This window comes from Pecten maximus, chromosome 16 (genome assembly GCF_902652985.1).
Source record: "Pecten maximus chromosome 16, xPecMax1.1, whole genome shotgun sequence".
Lineage (NCBI taxonomy): Eukaryota > Metazoa > Mollusca > Bivalvia > Pectinida > Pectinidae > Pecten > Pecten maximus.
The window spans coordinates 11,363,183-11,388,455 of NC_047030.1; the positions used below are offsets into that span (position 1 = coordinate 11,363,183).

Here is a 25,273-nt window from a genome sequence, read left to right on the forward strand (position 1 = left end):
TGTATTGTTGTGACTTATTTCATTGTTGTTATGACATTGTATTGTTGTGACATCATTGTATTGTTGTGACTTTTTGTATTTTTATTGTTTTTTATTGTTATAACTTATTGTATCGTTGCTGTCACTCATTTTATTGTTGTTGTGATTCATTGTTTTACTGTTGTGACAAAACTGTATTGTTTTTGCTACATCATTTTATTGTTGTTGAGATTTATTGTATTATAATAACATTGTATTGTTCTGATGTCATTGTATTGTAAAAACATTATATTGCTGCTGTGATGTCATTGTATTGATGCTGTGATGTCATTGTATTGCTGCTGTGATGTCACTGTATTGCTGCGGTAATGTCTCTGTATTGATGCTGTGATGTCATTGTATTGCTGCTGTGATGTCATTGTATTGCTGCTGTGATGTCACTGTATTGCTGCTGTGATGCCACTGTAGTGCTGCTGTGATGTCATTGTATTGATGCTGTGATGTCATTGTATTGCTGCTGTGATGTCACTGTATTGCTGCTGTGATGTCATTGTATTGCTGCGGTAATGTCTCTGTATTGCTGCTGTGATGTCACTGTATTGCTGCTGTGATGTCATTGTATTGCTGCTGTTATGTCATTGTATTGCTGCTGTGATGTCACTGTATTGCTGCTGTGATGTCACTGTATTGCTGCTGTGATGTCATTGTATTGCTGCTGTGATGTCACTGTATTGCTGCTGTGATGTCATTGTATTGCTGCTGTGATGTCATTGTATTGCTGCGGTAATGTCTCTGTATTGCTGCTGTGATGCCACTGTAGTGCTGCTGTGATGTCATTGTATTGCTGCTGTTATGTCATTGTATTGCTGCTGTGATGTCATTGTATTGCTGCTGTGATGTCACTGTATTGCTGCTGTTATGTCATTGTATTGCTGCCGTGATGTCACTGTATTGCTGCTGTGATGCCACTGTAGTGCTGCTGTGATGTCATTGTATTGCTGCTGTGATGTCATTGTATTGCTGCTGTGATGCCACTGTAGTGCTGCTGTGATGTCATTGTATTGATGCTGTGATGTCATTGTATTGCTGCTGTGATGTCACTGTATTGCTGCTGTGATGTCATTGTATTGCTGCGGTAATGTCTCTGTATTGCTGCTGTGATGTCATTATATTGTTGCTGTGATGTCACTGTATTGCTGCTGTGATGCCACTGTATTGCTGCTGTGATGTCATTGTATTGATGCTGTGATGTCATTGTATTGCTGTTGTGATGTCACTGTATTGCTGCTGTGATGTCACTGTATTGCTGCTGTGATGTCATTGTATTGATGCTGTGATATCATTGTATTGCTGCTGTGATGTCACTGTATTGCTGCTGTGATGTCATTGTATTGCTGCTGTGATGTCATTGTATTGCTGCTGTGATGTCACTATATTGCTGCTGTGATGTCATTGTATTGCTTCTTTGATGTCACTTTATTGCTGTTGTGATGTCACTGTATTGCTGCTGTGATGTCACTGTATTGCTGCTGTGATGTCATTGTATTGCTGCTGTGATGTCACTGTATTGATGCTGTGATGTCATTGTATTGATGCTGTGATGTCATTGTATTGCTGCTGTGATGCCACTGTATTGCTGCTGTGATGTCATTGTATTGCTGCTGTGATGTCACTGTATTGCTGCTGTGATGCCACTGTAGTGCTGCTGTGATGTCATTGTATTGATGCTGTGATGTCATTGTATTGCTGCTGTGATGTCACTGTATTGCTGCTGTGATGTCATTGTATTGCTGCGGTAATGTCTCTGTATTGCTGCTGTGATGTCACTGTATTGCTGCTGTGATGTCATTGTATTGCTGCTGTTATGTCATTGTATTGCTGCTGTGATGTCACTGTATTGCTGCTGTGATGTCACTGTATTGCTGCTGTTATGTCATTGTATTGCTGCTGTGATGTCACTGTATTGCTGCTGTGATGTCATTGTATTGCTGCTGTGATGTCATTGTATTGCTGCGGTAATGTCTCTGTATTGCTGCTGTGATGCCACTGTAGTGCTGCTGTGATGTCATTGTATTGCTGCTGTTATGTCATTGTATTGCTGCTGTGATGTCATTGTATTGCTGCTGTGATGTCACTGTATTGCTGCTGTTATGTCATTGTATTGCTGCCGTGATGTCACTGTATTGCTGCTGTGATGCCACTGTAGTGCTGCTGTGATGTCATTGTATTGCTGCTGTGATGTCATTGTATTGCTGCTGTGATGCCACTGTAGTGCTGCTGTGATGTCATTGTATTGATGCTGTGATGTCATTGTATTGCTGCTGTGATGTCACTGTATTGCTGCTGTGATGTCATTGTATTGCTGCGGTAATGTCTCTGTATTGCTGCTGTGATGTCATTATATTGTTGCTGTGATGTCACTGTATTGCTGCTGTGATGCCACTGTATTGCTGCTGTGATGTCATTGTATTGATGCTGTGATGTCATTGTATTGCTGTTGTGATGTCACTGTATTGCTGCTGTGATGTCACTGTATTGCTGCTGTGATGTCATTGTATTGATGCTGTGATATCATTGTATTGCTGCTGTGATGTCACTGTATTGCTGCTGTGATGTCATTGTATTGCTGCTGTGATGTCATTGTATTGCTGCTGTGATGTCACTGTATTGCTGCTGTGATGTCACTGTATTGCTGCTGTGATGTCATTGTATTGCTTCTTTGATGTCACTTTATTGCTGTTGTGATGTCACTGTATTGCTGCTGTGATGTCACTGTATTGCTGATGTGATGTCATTGTATTGCTGCTGTGATGTCACTGTATTGATGCTGTGATGTCATTGTATTGCTGCTGTGATGTCATTGTATTGCTGCTGTGATGCCACTGTATTGCTGCTGTGATGTCATTGTATTGCTGCTGTGATGTCACTGTATTGCTGTTGTGATGCCACTGTATTGCTGCTGTGATGTCATTGTATTGCTGCTGTGATGTCACTGTATTGCTGCTGTGATGTCATTGTATTGCTGCTGTGATGTCATTGTATTGCTGCTGTGATGTCATTGTATTGCTGCTGGGATGTCATTGTATTGCTGCTGGGGTGTCATTGTATTGCTGCTGTGATGTCATTGTATTGCTGCTGGGATGTCATTGTATTGCTGCTGGGATGTCATTGTATTGCTGCTGTGATGTCATTGCATTGTTGCCAGCAGGTACTACCTGACATGTGTTTTCTTTAAATGACAAAATGTTATTGACTGTATTGATCAGATATACCCCGTAGAACTTGGAATTAAGTACACTACAGACTCTTCAACATCAGCCACTTACCTTGATCTTTACTTATGATGTAACCAATAGGGACAGCTTACATCTAAGCTGCATGAGAAGTGTGATGATTTCTATTTCCCAATTGTTAATTTTCAATCTGTAGAGAGTAATATCCCTGCTTCTTCTACCTACAGTGTATACATGTCCCAGTTGATCCAATAGTAAAGGATTTGTTTCCATTATCATAATTTCTGTGACAGATATAGGCTACTGACAGAAATTTAACAACACAAGGTCTCAAGATGGTGCAGGTTGATGAAAACCAAGGTTAAGTTTTATTATCAACTCATGATCTCATTAAGAAAATCTTCTATTACCCTGTGAAATATTAAGTTCCATTGTAACCACTCTAATTCTCATTTTAAGGATTTTCACCTAGATTTTCTAAGACAAGTGTCAGACATCGATGAAGCAAAAGATGCCAGCACTTTCAGAACACCTGGTCTTATATTCTCCTTGTACTTTTTCAATGATCTCTGTGTAATTCTAGCTCTTCTGTTGTGCCCATTGTTTTATCAGTTGTTAAATATAATCATGGTTTCATGATATATAATTACTATGTCGGTATTCTCTGTTGTTTCTGTAATACTTTATTTGAATTTTAGTACATTTATTTTGGCATATTTATTGAAAATTCCTTTTAATACTTATTCATTCGTCATTATTAACCTGACGATAATAACAAATAAATGACGTAAAATGCAGCTTCTTAACATTTTTAATAAATTCATGATACATGTGTTTTATGATATCATAAAATGTTAAGATCTATTTTGGCAAGGGTAATTTAGGGAAGGTGGGCAAATGCCCCCCCTAAACTATATGATATGTTTGTCAGTGGACATAGGAAATAATGAAGTTGTATTTATCTAATTTCCATGTGTCAGATTTTTATACTTTTTTTTTAACACCTGATGGTTTACATATATTGAGCAGCCATTAAAATCTTAAATGGTTATTTTGATATCAAACATTTTGCTGCAGGTACATAAAATCGTATTCACTTACATGTACATCTATATGTAAAATAATGTAATTATGTAATACAGACACATTGTCTAAATTACAGCAGCATATAACTTCCTAAATGTTAACAAAACTTTGCAACACCAAATAAGAAAATCCAAATTTTCATCTGTAAGTGAAATATTTGTCATATCAAACTGGTCAACTCTTTATTATCAAACAATGCAACCAAAAAAAAAAAAAACTTTTTTAACTTTACTATTATACAAAGCCATATTTATTTTTCTTGTAATACAAAAATATTCCCTTTTATATTTGTTTTGTAACCTTACTTAATGCATTGATACCGACTCTCTGAATGCCTATAAATGAACACATCTTGTATTAAATAGTATTGTGATATTCCATGAATACGTGTAGTTTACATGAAAAACCTTTCAAAGAACAATATGATCTGAGTCTATGACCCCTTTACCAGTCTTAACTCTTTGATGGCAGCGTAAAGTCAAGATCTATTTGAGACATAATGAAAATTTGTGTGCTGGACGGAGACACAAATGTATGGAAAGTATGGCTGAGCACATTATGCCCCTAGCCATAGCACATTCATGTTCAATATAATCTATAACTAAAAAAAATTGGAATTTAAAGATAAGCTCTGAACCAATTAACTATGATTATCATTCCTGAATGGACTGGATACATACAATGTGATATATCAAATATCACAAATCAATTATATCTTTGTTTATTTCAAGGCACATTTCTACTCTTTCATGGCAGGGGAGACAACCCAGTGGAAAAGACTTATTGCTGGTCAGGTATTGATTTCCTACTAAGTGCATCAAAAGAATGTTACCAGAACTTCTATGTACTCTGGAGATAACAACTCTTTTTTCAAGACAGATACTATTTACTCAAACAGTAGTTAATCTTTGTTCATCAGAAATGCTTCTAGCAGGGAGGTTTGTCAATCCAAGGAGGTAATACATTATCAAACCAAGGGAGATAATAACTAATGTTGCTTACACAGCGCTACTTACGTTTGACAGATTATGAACACAGGAAGATTACAAACAAGAATTTAACCATATGTATTGCACTGAGTGGATCTAGCCTTGGAGAAATCATTGGAACTTCTTAGCTCTGGGTACCAGAAATCCATGTACTTGTATCTTCCTTCAAGACCAGACTCCCTATTACAGCCAGTAGCCCAGGTCATTCCTTGATCGTGACTGTAACTACATTAGCTCACTTTTTTCACGATAGTAGCCCAGACAGATTCTCGTCAGCAAGTGTTGTATGTCTGTAGATCCCATTGTTTAAAATATATTTGCAACCTAACAGCTTGCTTTGTTAACATCTCAGTAACCAAGGTAGTTCACTGTTCAAGCTGGTAACCAGGTACTGTAGCTCACGGTTCACGAAAATAACCACGGTAGTTCACTGTGTGCACTGGTAATCGCGATAGTTCACTGCTCAAGTTGGTAAACAGGTACTGTAGTTCAGTTTAGGAAGAGAACCACAGTAGTTCACTGTTTGCACTGGTAATCAAGAAAGTTCACAGTTTCAAGCTGGTAACCAGGTACTGTAGCCCACGGTTCAAGAAGATAACCACGGTAGTTCACTGTTTGCACTGGTAGCCAAGATAGCTCATTTTTCAAGGGTAAACAGGTACTGTAGTTCACTGTTTAGGAAGATAACCATGGTACCTCACTCTTTGCACTGGTAGCCAAGATAGCTCACTGTTCAAGTTGGTAAACAGGTACTGTAGTTCACCTATCATTAAGTAATCATGGTAGCTCACTCTTCACATCAATAACCGAGGTAACTCACTTTGTTTACATCAGTAATCAAGAAAGCTCACTGTTAAGGATGGTTACCTGGTTCTGTTGCTCACTCTTCATGTACGTAACCAAGCCTTGTTTGCATTGGTAACCAAGATAGCTCATTCTGTTTACATTGGTAACCAAGGACGCTCACTGTTCGCGTACATATACCAAAGCAGGTCACTTTTCACGATGGTAACCAAGGTAACCTACTTTATTCACACTGGTAAACAAGTAGCTCCCTGTTTAAGTCAGTAAACCCAGCTCACTTTTATTGTCAGTAATCAAGGCAACTCAATGTTCATATCAGCAACCTAGACAGCTCACTTCTTGTTGTCAGTAACCCAGGTAGCTCACTTTTTGTTGTCAGTAACCCAGGTAACTCAATGTTCATGTCAGTAAACAGTATATCCTGTTTATACCTGGATTACTGTCAGGTGGTCAATATTGATAATTGCCTATCACCAACAAGACCCCTGTGCCTTACACAAGTTCTTCAAATTACAATGAGCTTACTTTACAGTTTTTTTCCATACCTGTTGTGTACTACCTTTGTTGATCAAAACCTTTAGATCCGTCAGGCCCCCGTGGCTGTCGTAATATTTCAGTGGCATTGTTATTATTGTTCTGCTGGGCTTGCCTTGGTGAAGGCCTGAAACTGGATTCAAAGTTAGAAATTAATTTGACCAGTACTGTTTATTTTCCATGAAATCTTTTACTTTCCAAACCAGATTATACTTTCTACTAAATATATATCACACACAGTATATATCTGTGATCATTATGCCTGTTGTCACAAATTTTGTCTAAATTCATGGGATGATCCAATTCACAATTGGGTGGAACAAATTTATCTTTCCTGGCTTCTGGCAATGGAATTATTTTATCTGAATCTTCCCAACAAACTTATGCTTTAGCCTAATTTTCATTAAGACAAGATTTTCCGGCGATTAACGATCTTCATAATACATACCTATTGTCTATTGTTTGTTCAGTCTCAAATCCACCAGAGGCTGATCCGAGTATCCTTAATCTGGCTTCTGCATACTCTTTTTCTCTTTGCTCCAGTGTCTTGTTGTGCTTGTTGGCATTCACTTTGCTGTATCAAACAGAACATGTATCATGCTTCAATTGTGATATTTTGTGGTTTTATTCTTTTATTTCTGTTACAGTTGTAAAAATACCTTGGCTGAGTTAAAGTGACATTGTTTTAAACACAATATTAAATATAACTTTTTGTATATGTGTTAGATTCATTCTATTAACCAGAGAAGTGATAATGCAGCCTCTAGATAGCTTATCAGTATGGCAATACAGCATCGTAAAAGGCTGGCCTTTGTTTTTTAATAGATATAAATATCAGGATTCAGTCCTATTCATCATTGAGAAATAACCTTGAATCCTGCTGTGAAGTGGTGACTGTGCCAGGGTCCGATCTGCGTTTTAGAATTCGTACTTGAGGTTGGTATTGTGTTCGATCCTGATTTTCCAACACCAGAGCACCTGCTGTTCTGCAATTTTTTAAGGAAAACAGTGACATTTTAAATCATTTTCAATTTTTCAATTTCAAATTGTCCCTTCAATTTGAACTTAATCTTTTGGTTAATAAATTATTTTTTTCATTCATGTCAACAAACATGTGCATATGTGTTTATACTAGCTATGTTTACAGCAGCTGACTTCAACAGATACAAGAGATCCCAGAGGGATCTTGGCGCCCACCATTGAATGATCTTTATAGGTTCCATGTCAGATTGATCTTTTCTCTACTTTTCCCTTCCTCTAAGTCTTACTAATCTGTGTAAATTCAGAAACAGCCCTCTAGTACTTTTCAAACAAGGGTAACCTATATATAAAATTTAAGATTTAGCGATTATGGCTGTGTGTTGTTTTCGGATTGGTCCCAAAATGCAACACCAGGGACCAAGGGGAACCTACATATGAAATTTGAGAAAGATCCCTTCAGTACCTTCTGTAAAATAGCGATAACAATCTTCAATTGTCAAAATACAAGATGGCTGCCTGTCGGGCAGGTTGTTTTCTGACTGGTCTCAAAATCCAATATGCATAACTAGGCACAGAGGGCAACCTACAAATGAAATTTCAGAAAGATCCCTTCAGCAATTTCTGATAAATAGCGATAACAAACTTCAATTGTCAAAATCCAAGATGGCTGCCTGTCGGCCATGTTGTTTTCCTATTGGTCCCAAGATGCAATATGCAGAACTACAGACCAAGGGGAACTTACAAAAAATGTTTGAGAAAGATCCCTTCAGTACTTTCTCAAAAATAGCGATAACAAACTTCAATTGTCAAAATCTAAGATGGCTGCCTGTCGGCCATGTTGTTTTCCGCTAGGTCTCAAAATGTAATATGCATAACAAGGCACCAAGGGGAACCTATATATGAAATTTGAGAAAAATCCCTTCAGTACTTTCTGAGAAATAGCGATAACAAACTTCAATTGTCAAAATCTAAGATGGCTGCCTGTCGGCCACGTTGTTTTCCGCTAGGTCTCAAAATGTAATATGCATAACCAGGCACCAAGGGGAACCTATATATGAAATTTCAAAAAGATCCTTTCACTACTTTCAGAGAAATAGCGATAACAAACTTCAATTGTCAAAATCCAAGATGGCTGCCTGTCGGCCATGTTGTTTTCTGATAGATCTCAAAATGCAATATGCATAACTAGGTACCAAGGGTAGCCTACATATGAAATTTGAGAAAGATCCCTTCAGTACTTTCTAAGAAATAGCGATAAAAAACTTCAATTATCAAAATCCAAGATGGCTGCCTGTCGGCCATGTTGTTTTCCGATTGGTCTCAAAATGCAATATGCATAACTAGGCACCAAGGGGAATCTACATATGAAATTTGAGAAAGATCCCTTCAGTACTTTCTCAGAAATAGCGATAAAAATCTTTAATTATCAAAATCCAAGATGGCTGCCTGTCGGCCATGTTGTTTTCCGATTGGTCTCAAAATGCAATATGCATAACTAGGCACCAAGGGGAGCCTACATATGAAATTTGAGAAAGATCCCTTCAGTACTTTCTCAGAAATAGCGATAACAAACTTCAATTGTCAAAATCCAAGATGGCTGCCTGTCGGCCATGTTGTTTTCCGATAGGTCTCAAAATGCAATATGCATAACTAGGCACCAAGGGGAACCCATATATGAAATTTGAGAAAGATCCCTTCAGTACTTTCGGAGGATTAGCGATAACAAGAATTGTTTACGGACGGAGGGACGGACGGACGGACCACGGACCACGGACGCAGGGCGATTGAATAGCCCACCATCTGATGATGGTGGGCTAAAAAAGTGATAATAGACAATAGAGTTTTCAAGTTTCATGTCAACAGACAACCAAATAAGGTCTGTGAAACAAAACCTAGTAACAGGCCAAGTCATGTAGGCGGTAAATCAGTTACTAACTAAGTTTACAAGCCAATCCATAGCTTGATAAAATGGCCTCATCAATTGCTTTAAATACCAGACATACACACTTGGTGATCAAACTACACATGTTTTTTTATATGCCGAGTTTGGTTAAAAATGAAAGTATTCTTGGACAGATTTTAGAAGGGAAACCAGAGGGATCTTGGCGCCCACCATTGAATGATCTTTATAGGTTCCATGTCAGATTGATCTTTTCTCTACTTTTCCCTTCTTCTAAGTCTTCCTAATCTGTGTAAATTCAGAAACAGCCCTCTAGATCTAGTACTTTTCAAACAAGGGGAACCTATATATAAAATTTAAGATTTAGCAATAATGGCTGTCTGTCGGCCATGTTGTTTTCCGATTGGTCCCAAAATGCAATACCAGGGACCAAGGGGAACCTACATATGAAATTTGAGAAAGATCCCTTCAGTACCTTCTGTACAATAGCGATAACAAACTTCAATTTTCAAAATACAAGATGGCTGCCTGTCAGCCAGGTTGTTTTCTGACTGGTCTCAAAATCCAATATGTATAACTAGACACAGAGGGCAACCTACAAATGAAATTCAGAAAGATCCTTTCAGCAATTTCTGATAAATAGCGATAACAATCTTCAATTGTCAAAATCCAAGATGGCTGCCTCTCGGCCATGTTGTTTTTCGATTGGTCTCAAAATGCAATATGCATAACTACGCACTGAGGGAAACCTACATATGAAATTTGAGAAAGATCCCTTCAGTACTTTCTGAGAAATAGCGATAACAATCTTCAATTGTCAAAATCCAAGATGACTGCCTGTCGGCCATGTTGTTTTCCGAATAGTCTCAAAATGCAATATGCATAACTAGGCACAGAGGGTAACCTACATATGAAATTTCAGAAAGATCCCTTCAGTACTTTTTGAGAAATAGTGATAACAAACTTCAATTGTCAAAATCAAAGATGGCTGCCTGTCGGCCATGTTGTTTTCAGATTAGTCTCAAAATGCAATATGCATAACTAGGCACCGAGGGAAACCTACATATGAAATTTCAGAAAGATCCCTTCATAAGTATCTGAGAAATAGCGATAACAAACTTCAATTGTCAAAATCCAAGATGGCTGCCTGTCGGCCATGTTGTTTTCCGATTGGTCTCAAAATGCAATATGCATAACTACGCACTGAGGGAAACCTACATATGAAATTTGAGAAAGATCCCTTCAGTACTTTCTGAGAAATAGCGATAACAAACTTCAATTGTCAAAATCCAAGATGACTGCCTGTCGGCCATGTTGTTTTCCGAATAGTCTCAAAATGCAATATGCATAACAAGGCACAGAGGGTAACCTACATATGAAATTTCAGAAATATCCCTTCAGTACTTTCTGAGAAATAGTGATAACAAACTTCAATTGTCAAAATCAAAGATGACTGCCTGTCGGCCATGTTGTTTTCAGATTAGTCTCAAAATGCAATATGCATAACTAGGCACCGAGGGAAACCTACATATGAAATTTCAGAAAGATCCCTTCATAAGTATCTGAGAAATAGCGATAACAAACTTCAATTGTCAAAATCCAAGATGGCTGCCTGTCGGCCATGTTGTTTTCCAATTGGTCTCAAAACGCAATATGCATAACTAGGCACCAAGAGGAACCTTTATATGAAATTTCAGAAAGATCCCTGCATAAGTTTCTGAGAAATAGCGATAACAAACTTCAATTGTCAAAATCCAAGATGGCTGCCTGTCGGCCATGTTGTTTTCCGATTGGTCTCAAAATGCAATATGCATAACTAGGCACCAAGGGAAATCTACATATGAAATTTGAGAAAGATCCCTTCAGTACTTTCTCAGAAATAGCGATAACAAACTTCAATTGTCAAAATCCAAGATGGCTGCCTGTCGGCCATGTTGTTTTCCGATTGGTCTCAAAATGCAATATGCATAACTAGGCACCAAGGGGAGTCTACATATGAAATTTGAGAAAGATCCTTTCAGCAATTTCTCAGAAATAGCGATAACAAACTTCAATTGTCAAAATCCAAGATGGCTGCCTGTCGGCCATGTTGTTTTCCGATTGGTCTCAAAATGCAATATGCATAACTAGGCACCAAGGGAAGCCTACATATGAAATTTGAGAAAGATCCCTTCAGTACTTTCTCAGAAATAGCGATAACAAACTTCAATTGTCAAAATCCAAGATGGCTGCCTGTCGGCCATGTTGTTTTCCGATTGGTCTCAAAATGCAATATGCATAACTAGGCACAGAGGGTAACCTACATATGAAATTTCAGAAAGATCCCTTCAGTACTTTTTGAGAAATAGTGATAACAAACTTCAATTGTCAAAATCAAAGATGGCTGCCTGTCGGCCATGTTGTTTTCAGATTAGTCTCAAAATGCAATATGCATAACTAGGCACCGAGGGAAACCTACATATGAAATTTCAGAAAGATCCCTTCATAAGTATCTGAGAAATAGCGATAACAAACTTCAATTGTCAAAATCCAAGATGGCTGCCTGTCGGCCATGTTGTTTTCCAATTGGTCTCCAAACGCAATATGCATAACTAGGCACCAAGAGGAACCTTTATATGAAATTTCAGAAAGATCCCTTCATAAGTTTCTGAGAAATAGCGATAACAAACTTCAATTGTCAAAATCCAAGATGGCTGCCTGTCGGCCATGTTGTTTTCCGATTGGTCTCAAAATGCAATATGCATAACTAGGCACCAAGGGGAATCTACATATGAAATTTGAGAAAGATCCCTTCAGTACTTTCTCAGAAATAGCGATAACAAACTTCAATTGTCAAAATCCAAGATGGCTGCCTGTCGGCCATGTTGTTTTCTGATTGGTCTCAAAATGCAATATGCATAACTAGGCACCAAGGGGAGTCTACATATGAAATTTGAGAAAGATCCTTTCAGCAATTTCTGATAAATAGCGATAACAATCTTCAATTGTCAAAATCCAAGATGGCTGCCTGTCGGCCATGTCAAAATGCAATATGCATAACTACGCACTGAGGGAAACCTACATATGAAATTTGAGAAAGATCCCTTCAGTACTTTCTGAGAAATAGCGATAACAAACTTCAATTGTCAAATCCAAGATGACTGCCTGTCGGCCATGTTGTTTTCCGAATAGTCTCAAAATGCAATATGCATAACAAGGCACAGAGGGTAACCTACATATGAAATTTCAGAAATATCCCTTCAGTACTTTCTGAGAAATAGTGATAACAACTTCAATTGTCAAATCAAAGATGACTGCCTGTCGGCCATGTTGTTTTCAGATTAGTCTCAAAATGCAATATGCATAACTAGGCACCGAGGGAAACCTACATATGAAATTTCAGAAAGATCCCTTCATAAGTATCTGAGAAATAGCGATAACAAACTTCAATGTCAAAATCCAAGATGGCTGCCTGTCGGCCATGTTGTTTTCCAATTGGTCTCAAAACGCAATATGCATAACTAGGCACCAAGAGGACCTTTATATGAAATTTCAGAAAGATCCCTGCATAAGTTTCTGAGAAATAGCGATAACAACTTCAATTGTCAAAATCCAAGATGGCTGCCTGTCGGCCATGTTGTTTTCCGATTGGTCTCAAAATGCAATATGCATAACTAGGCACCAAGGGAAATCTACATATGAAATTTGAGAAAGATCCCTTCAGTACTTTCTCAGAAATAGCGATAACAAACTTCAATTGTCAAAATCCAAGATGGCTGCCTGTCGGCCATGTTGTTTTCCGATTGGTCTCAAAATGCAATATGCATAACTAGGCACCAAGGGGAGTCTACATATGAAATTTGAGAAAGATCCTTTCAGCAATTTCTGATAAATAGCGATAACAATCTTCAATTGTCAAAATCCAAGATGGCTGCCTCTCGGCCATGTTGTTTTCCGATTGGTCTCAAAATGCAATATGCATAACTACGCACTGAGGGAAACCTACATATGAAATTTGAGAAAGATCCCTTCAGTACTTTCTGAGAAATAGCGATAACAAACTTCAATTGTCAAAATCCAAGATGACTGCCTGTCGGCCATGTTGTTTTCCGAATAGTCTCAAAATGCAATATGCATAACAAGGCACAGAGGGTAACCTACATATGAAATTTCAGAAATATCCCTTCAGTACTTTCTGAGAAATAGTGATAACAAACTTCAATTGTCAAAATCAAAGATGACTGCCTGTCGGCCATGTTGTTTTCAGATTAGTCTCAAAATGCAATATGCATAACTAGGCACCGAGGGAAACCTACATATGAAATTTCAGAAAGATCCCTTCATAAGTATCTGAGAAATAGCGATAACAAACTTCAATTGTCAAAATCCAAGATGGCTGCCTGTCGGCCATGTTGTTTTCCAATTGGTCTCAAAACGCAATATGCATAACTAGGCACCAAGAGGAACCTTTATATGAAATTTCAGAAAGATCCCTGCATAAGTTTCTGAGAAATAACGATAACAAACTTCAATTGTCAAAATCCAAGATGGCTGCCTGTCGGCCATGTTGTTTTCCGATTGGTCTCAAAATGCAATATGCATAACTAAGCACCAAGGGGAATCTACATATGAAATTTGAGAAAGATCCCTTCAGTACTATGCATAACTAGGCACCAAGGGAAATCTACATATGAAATTTGAGAAAGATCCCTTCAGTACTTTCTCAGAAATAGCGATAACAAACTTCAATTGTCAAAATCCAAGATGGCTGCCTGTCGGCCATGTTGTTTTCCGATTGGTCTCAAAATGCAATATGCATAACTAGGCACCAAGGGGAACCTACAAATGAAATTTAAGAAAGATCCCTTCAGTACTTTCTCAGAAATAGCGATAACAAACTTCAATTATCAAAATCCAAGATGGCTGCCTGTCGGCCATGTTGTTTTTCGATTGGTCTCAAAATGCAATATGCATAACTAGGCACCAAGGGGAGTCTACATATGAAATTTGAGAAAGATCCCTTCAGTACTTTCTCAGAAATAGCGATAACAAACTTCAATTATCAAAATCCAAGATGGCTGCCTGTCAGCCATGTTGTTTTCCAATTGGTCTCAAAATGCAATATGCATAACTAGGCACCAAGGGAAGCCTACATATGAAATTTGAGAAAGATCCCTTCAGTACTTTCTCAGAAATAGCGATAACAAACTTCAATTGTCAAAATCCAAGATGGCTGCCTGTCGGCCATGTTGTTTTCCGATTGGTCTCAAAATGCAATATGCATAACTAGGCACCAAGGGAAGCCTACATATGAAATTTGAGAAAGATCCCTTCAGTACTTTCTCAGAAATAGCGATAACAAACTTCAATTGTCAAAATCCAAAATGGCTGCCTGTCGGCCATGTTGTTTTCCAATTGGTCTCAAAATGCAATATGCATAACTAGGCACCAAGGGGAACCCACATATGAAATTTGGGAAAGATCCCTTCAGTACTCTCTGAGGATTAGCGATAACAAGAATTGTTTACGGACGGACGGACGGACGGAGGGAGGGACGGACGACGGACCACGGACGCAGGGCGATTTGAATAGCCCACCATCTGATGATTGTGGGCTAAAAATATAAATAGCAAGTTTACAAACAAATACCTGATCTGTGTTAGTATCATTTTCATACATCAATTTCGGGACCTCCTGGACATTGTTTTTGGTCAAAATTTTTCATGTGCAAAATATACAGAGAGAAGTTTTTTCCCAGCATTTTCAGCCCCTAAAAAGTACCTGCGCAAATTACACTGGTGCACAAATTACAGGGATTTTTTTACAGTAGCAGAACAAATCTTTTATAAACTGATACAACACCCCATAGTTTTCTAAGAAACGGAGTGGATTACAATGTAAATGCAACTTATTTGTATACAATTTGGTTTCATACTTACTTCTTGTCATCCTGGTTTGAAATCTTTATTTCTTTCAATTTTTTATTGAGAACCTGAGAATTATAAACAGCATTATAAATGAAAATGGGTAATATGAAACGATCTCTTGAAATATTATAACCAATCTGTTGATGATCATGAGTATTTTAACATTTAAAAAAACTGTCCAGTATGATTTTTGAATATGATTTTTTTTTATTTAAAGAATTCAATATGCATATATAAACAATCTAGACCGCTTGAACTTTTGAGAAGAAAACTGTGAAATCGATTGACATCTGACTTGATATACAGATTTGAAGAATTCAGTCTTCATAATCTAAAATTATTTGAATGCAACTTAAGCATTAAATTACCAACATTTAGCATGCTTCTTACTATAGACTAATATGAAAGGTTCTGATGTTTTATCAGATGTATAGACCCAATAGCATATATTCCAGTTAACTCCATAATTATATAACAGATGATGTTTCAGATAGATATATAACATGAACATGAAGAAATCTCATTATCATGACATTCCAGTGTAGTGAACATGGGGTCTGTATTTGTGTATAATAGCAAGTCCATCTACACCTATTGTAGGAAGAAATCTAATCAATAATAATATGGACTTCATTTGGAAGGTTTTTGTCAATGTACCTGGTTTGTTAATATTTCATCAATTATTTTCATATATGAATCATACCAGGGCATCCAGTAGACCCTCGAGAGTATGTTTTTGACTCTCCAAAATCAGATTTGACTCTTGAGTTTGAAGGAGCATGTCTATTTGACTTAATGTTTTGACCCTTCATATTTCCGAGAAAAGGTGATTTGACTTCTGAAATTGCAAAAAATCAAGGGTCAACTGGATGCCCTGAATCAAACAATGTAGCAGGCATCCTTGTTTGAGGTTTAGGTCACATGCACACTTCAATCCCGCAGGCTAGTCCAGATACATAGGTAGAGCTATGCTTTCACAGGTCAAATTAAAATTTCAGTATCTGATATGAACAAACTTTTATGATAATATATTATAATATATGGTATCATTTATGTAATTAGTCTGCTAAAACTTACCATTATCGCAGGCTCCAGAATTCTAAGACTGCCTGTTTATGACCGATTACAGAATTTTATGGTATTGGTGATCAGGTGACATGGACTAGCCACAGGGGCATGTCTAGTCTTACATTTAAAAAATAGCCAGAAATACCTTTATATATTGTCATATATAAAATAGCCAGAAATACCTATATATATATATATTGTCAATATATATGTATAGGTATTTCTGGCTATTTTTTAATATAAGACTATAGACATGCCCCTGTGGACTGCCTATAGTACACATAATCAAAGGCAAGAGGAACACATATGTTGCTCATCATCTACTACACAGCTCAGCTGATAAACTCTCCTCGATTTGAACACATTTGTATACAATCAAGTGATAAAAGAGAGGAACATGCAGATGTACCTCTCTTTTAATTGTGTTCCTCTTGTTCGATTTCCCTACCTCTTACATAACTGAAGGTACATTCAAAACAATGCCATTTTTTTTATCTATAACGATGAAATATTTCTATCACATGTAAGGTATAATGAAAAACGTATCATTATAAAGTGTTGATAAACAAGCAAAATACCCTGCTGTCGTCAAGTTCCTCCCAACTGTCAAGAACAGTTACTTCTGCACCATCTTCTGCCATGACCAATCAGCAGTTTATCGGCAGACCTCTTAAGGTAATACTCAAATTAACCAAACTATTGTCGAAAAGATGAACTACTTCTATACATTTCCTAAGATTGCAATTCGACTGGCATTCCATTAACGGTGAAATCCTACCCAACGTCAAATGAAAAAGTTCGATGCAGTTTACGACTACCAGAATTTGGAACGGAAATCAAACGTTAAAAGAAGAAACGGCTACCGGTATGTTAAATCCGGATTTCCCGGTCTGTAATAAAAACACTGAAAAAAAATCTAAAAACTAGCTCATCATTGTATGTAATATATGATATAGAAAATTCATATAAAACGTTGAAAATTAATTTCAGTTTTGCTTATTTATATCTAATAGAGACGTACTCGAATCCTGGCTCCATTTCCAAACTGATGTTTGGTAGTCCGAGTTTCCTCTGGCCCTAAATACAAACATTACACAGTATTAGACACACTGATGTCTACTAGTCCGATTTCCCCTGTGATATACTACATAGATAAAACGAATGCCCCTAGATCTGATATACAAAAGAAAATATATTAAAATATATACTAAAATATAAATTAATATATACATATTTATAATAAGATAGAAACACGAAGCTACAATACATATATGCTAAACGAACAAAGCATGAATTTTACCACAGGTACATGTGGACATGATTATGATGTTATAGTAATCAAAATGTTACATTATAGACGAGTGAATTATCGTATTACAATTAATCACATGCTCAATTGTTAAAAAAAATTAAATCGTACCTTGGCTTTATAAATACTACATAGTATTTATAAGGTCAAGGTACAATATACTTTTTCACAAATTAAGCATGTGATTAATTGTAATACGATACTTTACTCGTCTATAATGTAACAATTTGATTAAAAACATCATAATCACGTCCACAAGTATGGTGGCATATTTCTGCCATCGTGTTATTTTAGGTCGCGTTACGGTAACACGACTTGTCGAGATAATTATGTCGACCAGTCGTGTTATTAACACGGCAAGTCGTGTTACTATGACGACCTGTCGCGATAATTTATCACGACCGGTCAAGTCAGGTTATCGCGGATCTCGACTTAAAATGTACTTTTGCCCAGATATGCCATCTACTTAACGTTGTCGAGATAAGTTATGAATGGACACCCAGCCGTTTCGGAACATCTCGGGCTTTACACTGATATTATTACGCATGGCTGACAGGGAACAGTTGCTCTGACCTAAAGTACAAATGTAATGAACTTAATATGGGTTTTTTTAATCCTGTAATACTAAAACAATAATGTAGATTTGTAATTATTCATTCAAACAAATAACTTATTTACCAAGTGCTGTATTAGCTAAGGCACAGTCCCTACCGTTACCAAGCGGGATATGTACAAACCAAAGTCATTAAGATGTGTTTATCTATGAAATATTTGATCCCTCGACTTTGGTACCTCTTCCTCTATTTCTATATAGATCACAAAGGTCCTTGCCAAACCCATGTGACAGTTACAAATGGTTTTGGCTAAAGCGGTCATACTCTAGGTCTGTTTACAGTATAGCAATTAAACTTAAGATACTAGAAATGTGAAAATTCCGCACAGTTTGCTAATATTTCGTATTACATCGAAGTAAATGTATTTCTTTATTATCTTACAGAAAGATGAACGAAAATCACTACAATGCAGCTCGTTGGAGCTACATTGACCACACCCCTTAGGCCCTGGGGATGGGATACTGTCAAAAATGTCATAGTATGAAACTCTTATCCCATGGTTATAATGTCAAACAAGTTTGAAAGATTTCCAGTAGAAAATAAACTAAATATATCCAAAAGTATCATTTTCCTATATAAACTTTGCCCCCTCACCTGGGGCAAACGTGGAGTCTGGGGGGTCATGAAATTCACAATTTTGATAAAGCACCCCAAGACCCTTCCAACTATGAAGAGTATTGGTTTCCAGCATATCTGCATCTGGAGAAGAAGATTTTAAAATGTTTAGCCCATTTGACCCCTTTTAGCCCAGCCCCTCAGAGTCCCTGGGGTGAGAACCTTATAATTAACAGTGTTGGTGCATATTTCACCAAAGATAGTTCCTGAAAAATTTCATTGAAATTGAATCAGTGGTTTTTGAGAAGAAGTTGAAAATGTAAATTGTTTACGGACGCACGACGGACGAAGACTTGATCTCATGTGATATAAAAAGTTAATACACGATGGACGATGGACGACCAACGACAAATGACGGCGGATGAAAACAGATGAGAAATGGTCACCTAAGTTTACTCAGGTGAACTAAAAAGAGTTACACAATATTAGTAAAATAAACAGAGAAGAAAATAAATGTACCTCTATATTTGGATATGGTGGTAATAGGTAAAATGAATATTATATTGTGTCAGTTAAGAAATGATGCCAACCAACTTAACTAGATTTTCCTTATTGTATCTGTGGATGTCAAATAGAAATTTTCTCTCATTTCTTCTTGGAATGCCCATTATATACTGATGAAAGGCAAAAGTTTATACAAGTCATCTTGAAGATGTACAGTTTAATAATGAATATGGCTGTCACTCAAGATATGACTTTAAATGGAAGTACTTATTTTACAGATGCACAGAATGATATTTGTTGGAGTGTGTGCAATGCTACAAGAAGGTTAAAGATTTTAAAATGTTATTCATGTAATTTATTTTATTTTGATATTCATCCATAGCATTATAATAGTGTTACTATATAACATAATTTGTAAAATATATAATCATATACATGCTCCTGAGTAATGCCCTTATGGACGCTTCATGGTCATAACACTCATCCAATGGTACATGCAGGATTATATCGCAAATTATTCATATCATTGCAATGAGAGATTAGTTACTTTTCTAAATTACTTGACTAATAGTTGTTATTTGTGTATAATCAAATCTTTGTTTATTTGTCTTTGTTGATTTTGACATGTCTTTAATCATTTCATATATGTATGTATTTCGCATTATGTATACGCGTGTAAAGCCCGAGACGTTCCGTAACGGCTGGGTGTCTATTTATAACGTAAGTAGATGGCATACCTGGGCAAAAGCACATTTTAGGTCGAGATCCGCGATAACCTAACTTGATAAGTCATCGCGACAGGTCGTCATAGTAACATGACTTCCCGTGTTAATAACACGACTTGTCGACATAATTATCTCGACAAGTCGTGTTACCGTAACGCGACCTAAAATAACGCGATGGCAGAAATATGCCACCATACACAAGTACCTGTGGAATTTACTGATTTTCTATAACAACTGTTCAATTTTTGGTGGCGTCATGTTAAAGAAAAGAAACCGCAATTCTAACTCAAGACAATTCATAGCAATGAGGACATCATTTAAACAAAATATAGATCACACGATGACCACTGAAAGAAAGAAAAATAATGACAGACAAAATTCTATGATCCGTCGACATCTCCAGTAATGGAAAGCTATTTGTTTTAGTAAACTAGGCTACACTGTATGCTCGACTCGAGCTTTTGGATTGCAACATTTGTGTGAATAGTACGAGTGTTTCTGACTATCCGCTTTGATATACTATAGTAGCCACAGTGGGTATAGGCGCGGACCTACGTCACAACAGAAATAGCCTCTTCCGAGTATAACCCGTCGCATTCTCGCGAAAGGCTATTTTTTTTATTTGACAATTATTTTTTTGTGACGTAGGTTCGCGCCTACACTCCTTATGCTAGTAACGTACGATCCGCTACCAAAAGTATATTAACGTCAGACATATTCAGATTATAAATTGTATGTCGCTTCTAGGCCTATATGATAGGCCTACAGATTAATAGAATCTCCCCCTTCCTTCAATCTCCAACCTGAGGAGTGATATCCATATACGATTTCACAATCAAGAGTTTAACCCCGAAGGTTTGGGATTTCTCTGTCACGTCCCCAAGGTTTGGTTTGGTTTGGTTTATTTTGTTTAACGTCCTATTAACAGCTAAGGTCATTTAAGGACGGCCTCCCGTGCGTGCGAAATGTATGAGTGTGATGAATGCGTATGTGTGTTTTGGGAGGCTGCGGTATGTTCGTGTTAAGTCTCCTTGTGATAGGCCGGAACTTTTGCCGATTTATAGTGCTACCTCACTGAAGCATACTGCCGAAGACACCCAGCAGCAAACCCCACCCAGTCACATTATACTGACAACGGGCGAACCAGTCGTCCCACTCCTAATTCGCCGAGCGCCAAGCAGGAGCAGCAACTACCATTTTTAAAGACTCTGGTATGTCTCGGCCAGGGGACAGAACCCAAAGCCTTCCTCACAGGGGCGAACGCTCAACTAAAGGCCAAAAGTGAGGCATTGTCAAGGGAGACATTAGGAAGAAGAAAGTTGTTAAGAAAGAAAAGAAAAGGTAAGATCCCAAATTTAGTCGCCTCTTACGATCATGCAATGGGGGCAGCAGGTACAATTCTTACGCCCTACCTGCAGGGCAGCGTCCCCAAGGTAGGGGATGGTTATTTTTCTTCCGTCATGCTTTTTTTTTTTCTTTTTCTTTTCGATTTATTTTATTTTTGCCAAATTTTTACATAATCAAAACAGTGCAGAGACAGATGAATAACACATACACACACACACACACACACTCACACACACACACACACACCCTCACACACCCTCACACACCATCACACGCACACCGACAAAACATCATCTTTTGACAATTACCCTCATCATCATCATCATCATCATCATCCCATACAAGCATATCTTTACTGCTGAGAACTTGCCATTGTTAACATGTTCTTTTTCATATCACACATACACACATGTGCACTAACACACAACCTTACATGCATCATGCTATTTTGCTTATGATTAATTCAGCTGTTCAAATATTTAAGAAATACGGGTATATTTAGGTATACAGTGCAGCACAATGTTGACGTGACGTGATTGAATTGTTGCCGTGACGTCATTGTAGTTCTTGAACGGTCTATTTGTCATACCTTGTGGTTGACAGAGAAATCAGACCCAATGGGGGATGACAGAGAAATACTGAACAGGTGAAAAGAGACAAATCTGTGAATGATGGGAGAATGTTTTATCTCACTTAGCACAGGGTATGGATTCCCAACATACGGCCCATATATACGTTACATACACCGACCCAACCCTGTGTTGTTTGGCTACTTATGTCAGACTAAAGAAAAAAAATGAACTGTTGAAGTATTTTATAATGGAAGAGTTATACCCCTTTTCACGTTGTTCATAACTGTGCAATCACGAATCTACACGAATAATACTATAAATCTATAATCAGAATGCCTGACCAGGTTTCTCATTCCCGTGACTATATGGTAATTAACCTACCTGCACGTATACCAATGGTTAGGTATAGTTATGTTTATATCTGTAATGGTCTGGCTTCATCTTTGTTTCTGGCTTTTCGAGCTTTCGAAAACGCCTGTACCTTCAAGCAAAGAGTACAAATGGCGAAATCTGAACAATTCTCTATCGGTGATGGGTAGATTGTGTATCTAAGTCAGCTGTCAAATTGTTATGACGCATTTTCGTCCCAAATAGTACTCTAATACTGCAGAGTCTGAGGGACGGGTTATGTGTTACCGTCTCTTATTCCACGGGCTCCTAAAAACTTCAGTCAAGTGGTGCCACCCCTATCCCTGTTCATCAATCCACCTTTCCTCTTTATTCAGACGAATTCTTTTATCTTTTCCAGGTTTTGTTGTAATTCCTCTCTAGGACTTTGGAGTCTATCACGTGATTATTATGTTGGCATGGTTGTGTGATGACTGCTTTATTTGATTCTTTTTCTGATGGTTTCTGGTCTTTATTGGGCAAACCTTATTTTCCGTTGTTATTACGCCATTTTGATGTTTCTTAAGACGTCATCTTCATATCCGTCCAGTTTCACCGATGTAACCGTGATAGTATGATGATCATGCCGTTTGATTTCCTGTTTCTGCCATTTCCCTCGATATTTGTTTCCATTTCTTCCTCAACATTCCTTATCGACCGTTATAGATAACTACCTATAAGAGCTGGCTTGATATGCAACTACATGCATTCTGTCTTCCTGTTTAGTTTTCAAATAATAATATTAATCAGAAATCAATTAATCTCACATCCCGAACAATAATTTTAAAATTGTCTACCGGAAGTATCCATGCGTGTACATTAAAAAAACTGTGGAATTTGTTTTAAAAGTTCAGAATGACGACATAAACTATTTCAGTATTTCAGCTTCAGTTTATTTATCGAACTTCACACTCCCTGTTCATTTTGGTCTCTCCTTCGCCCATGTTAATTTTAGATTTCCTCCATTACCGATGATGAAACATCACCTTAAACCATGTTGCTTATTCCTCTCCTTAATTACTCTTGTTTGTAACTCTCTACTTTATTTCTGTTACTTAAACCTCTCCTTAAATGAAGAAACAGTTTTATGATGCAGTTTTATCATTTCATATTTTGGGTCTGCTGTTGTTATCAGTCTCCCAGATATGACTTTTTGTCGGTTTCTATTTGTTTGATATTTCCTCAGATCCGGGATTGCTGGAATGGTGACGCGTTTCGCACAAACAGAAACCGGTTAGAGGATTTAACTATCCAAAACGAGATGAAACCGGTAATGGGTGAGAAATGCAAACATTTTCGACTAAAGAACATACCGTACATGTATATCAAAAATATTGATGCCAAAACATATAATGCTTATACCTGGTATATGTAACAGTATTATAGAGTAGGTTTGATGCTGAATATGATTTGAAAATCAGCATATGGAGCAAATCAAATTCACCAGTTGGCATGTAATTACTATTTCTAATGACAAGAAATGGTTGAAATTCAGTTTTTTTTCTTGTATGATAGGCCTATGTTTTTTTCCAACTGAAACCCTATTTTACATCCATGAATTCGGAGGCACTTAAAAGCCACATGTCTACCAACTCTACATTAGACATAGGGGATCCTCTAATCACGTCATCTGGAAAAACAGATAAACTCTCCCAAATCCCACGATTATGTAAAAATGTAGCTGATAACTCTGATGGATATGCGCCCTTCTTCACATTAAATTCAATCCGATGACTATCAAGTTAATATTTACCAAATAACACGTTTTCGAGCGATACAGATTGGTAGGAATCATTAGATAGCTTTAAAATCGGCATGATACTCTCACTTGGAAATATTCTATTGCCCTGCACGATATGAAGTCGGGCATGTTCCATGTTGGTCGATGTGCCCTGTGGTCCTGTTGTCAGCAATTTGCTTCTAATTTTGAGGATGTGACTTACCCGGAATTTACCTAGATTTGTATGACAGGTGTCGTCGATTAAGTAGAAGACGCTAATCATTCCGGAATACATGGTCTTGTTACCTTTGTACGTTTTCAAACGCAACATTGCAAATTTCATTAATATTTTCCCTGGTTCTATAGATTTGGAGATAAGATTTACGGTTTCGTTTGGTTCTCTGTAGGGGTTCTGTGTATTGTACATCAGAAATGTCACGCATAGACACGTATATCATGTAAGAATCTTCAGATTGATCCGTTTGAGTAGTGTTAATATTTTGTATATCAAATATGTTTTTTCTAAACTACCGCTTTGTTGAAAGACAAGTGTGTTACTACTGTGCCACCCGACCACCTGAAAAGGTTTTGGGGCCGCGGTGGCCGAGTGGTTAAGGTGTCCCGACACGTTAACACTAGCCTTCCACCTCTGGGTTGCGTGTTCGAAACCTACGTGGGGCAGTTGCCAGGAACTGACCGTAGGCCGGTGGTTTTTCTCCGGGTACTCCGGCTTTCCTCCACCTCCAAACCTGGCACGTCCTTAAATGACCATGACTGTTAATAGGACGTAAAGCAAAAACAAACCAAACAAACCAAACCACCTGAAAAGAACGAAACATAGTTTGGTCTGTTCCGTGGACAGGGATACTCAATAATCGTGTAAGAGTTTGATCGACCAGCACGATGTTTTACGGGTTGAGATATACCTGTGAACAGAATACATGTGAGATTCTATTAAGCTAACCCTAGGTTTGTTACGAGGGATTACTCATTAACAACTTATGACGTCACGCCATGCCTGGCATTAATAATTGGCTTGCTTCATTATGCATGATAACTG

General features: G+C 37.5%; 1 protein-coding gene across 1 annotated transcript; it reads right to left on the bottom strand.

Annotated features, from left to right (window-relative positions):
- Positions 1-3,542: 3,542 nt before the first annotated feature.
- LOC117345249 (SUZ domain-containing protein 1-like) lies at positions 3,543-17,294 on the bottom strand. Its single transcript, XM_033908285.1, has 5 exons — positions 17,059-17,294; positions 15,425-15,477; positions 7,495-7,611; positions 7,074-7,199; positions 3,543-6,758 (listed from the first exon to the last, which is right to left on the bottom strand). The coding sequence occupies exons 1-5, from the start codon at positions 17,119-17,121 to the stop codon at positions 6,647-6,649; spliced, it is 471 nt and encodes a 156-aa protein (XP_033764176.1). The 5' UTR covers positions 17,122-17,294; the 3' UTR covers positions 3,543-6,646.
- Positions 17,295-25,273: the final 7,979 nt, after the last annotated feature.

Excerpts from the sequence above, each read along its gene's own strand:
- LOC117345249 (XM_033908285.1), bottom strand. The coding sequence starts at position 17,121 with ATGGCAGAAGATGGTGCAGAAGTAACTGTTCTTGACAGTTGGGAGGAA. Across the intron at positions 15,478-17,058 it reads AGGAACTTGACGACAGCAGG|GTTCTCAATAAAAAATTGAA; the intron begins GTATTTTGCTTG and ends TATAATTCTCAG. Across the intron at positions 7,200-7,494 it reads ACTTCACAGCAGGATTCAAG|CAAAGTGAATGCCAACAAGC; the intron begins GTTATTTCTCAA and ends TGTTTGATACAG.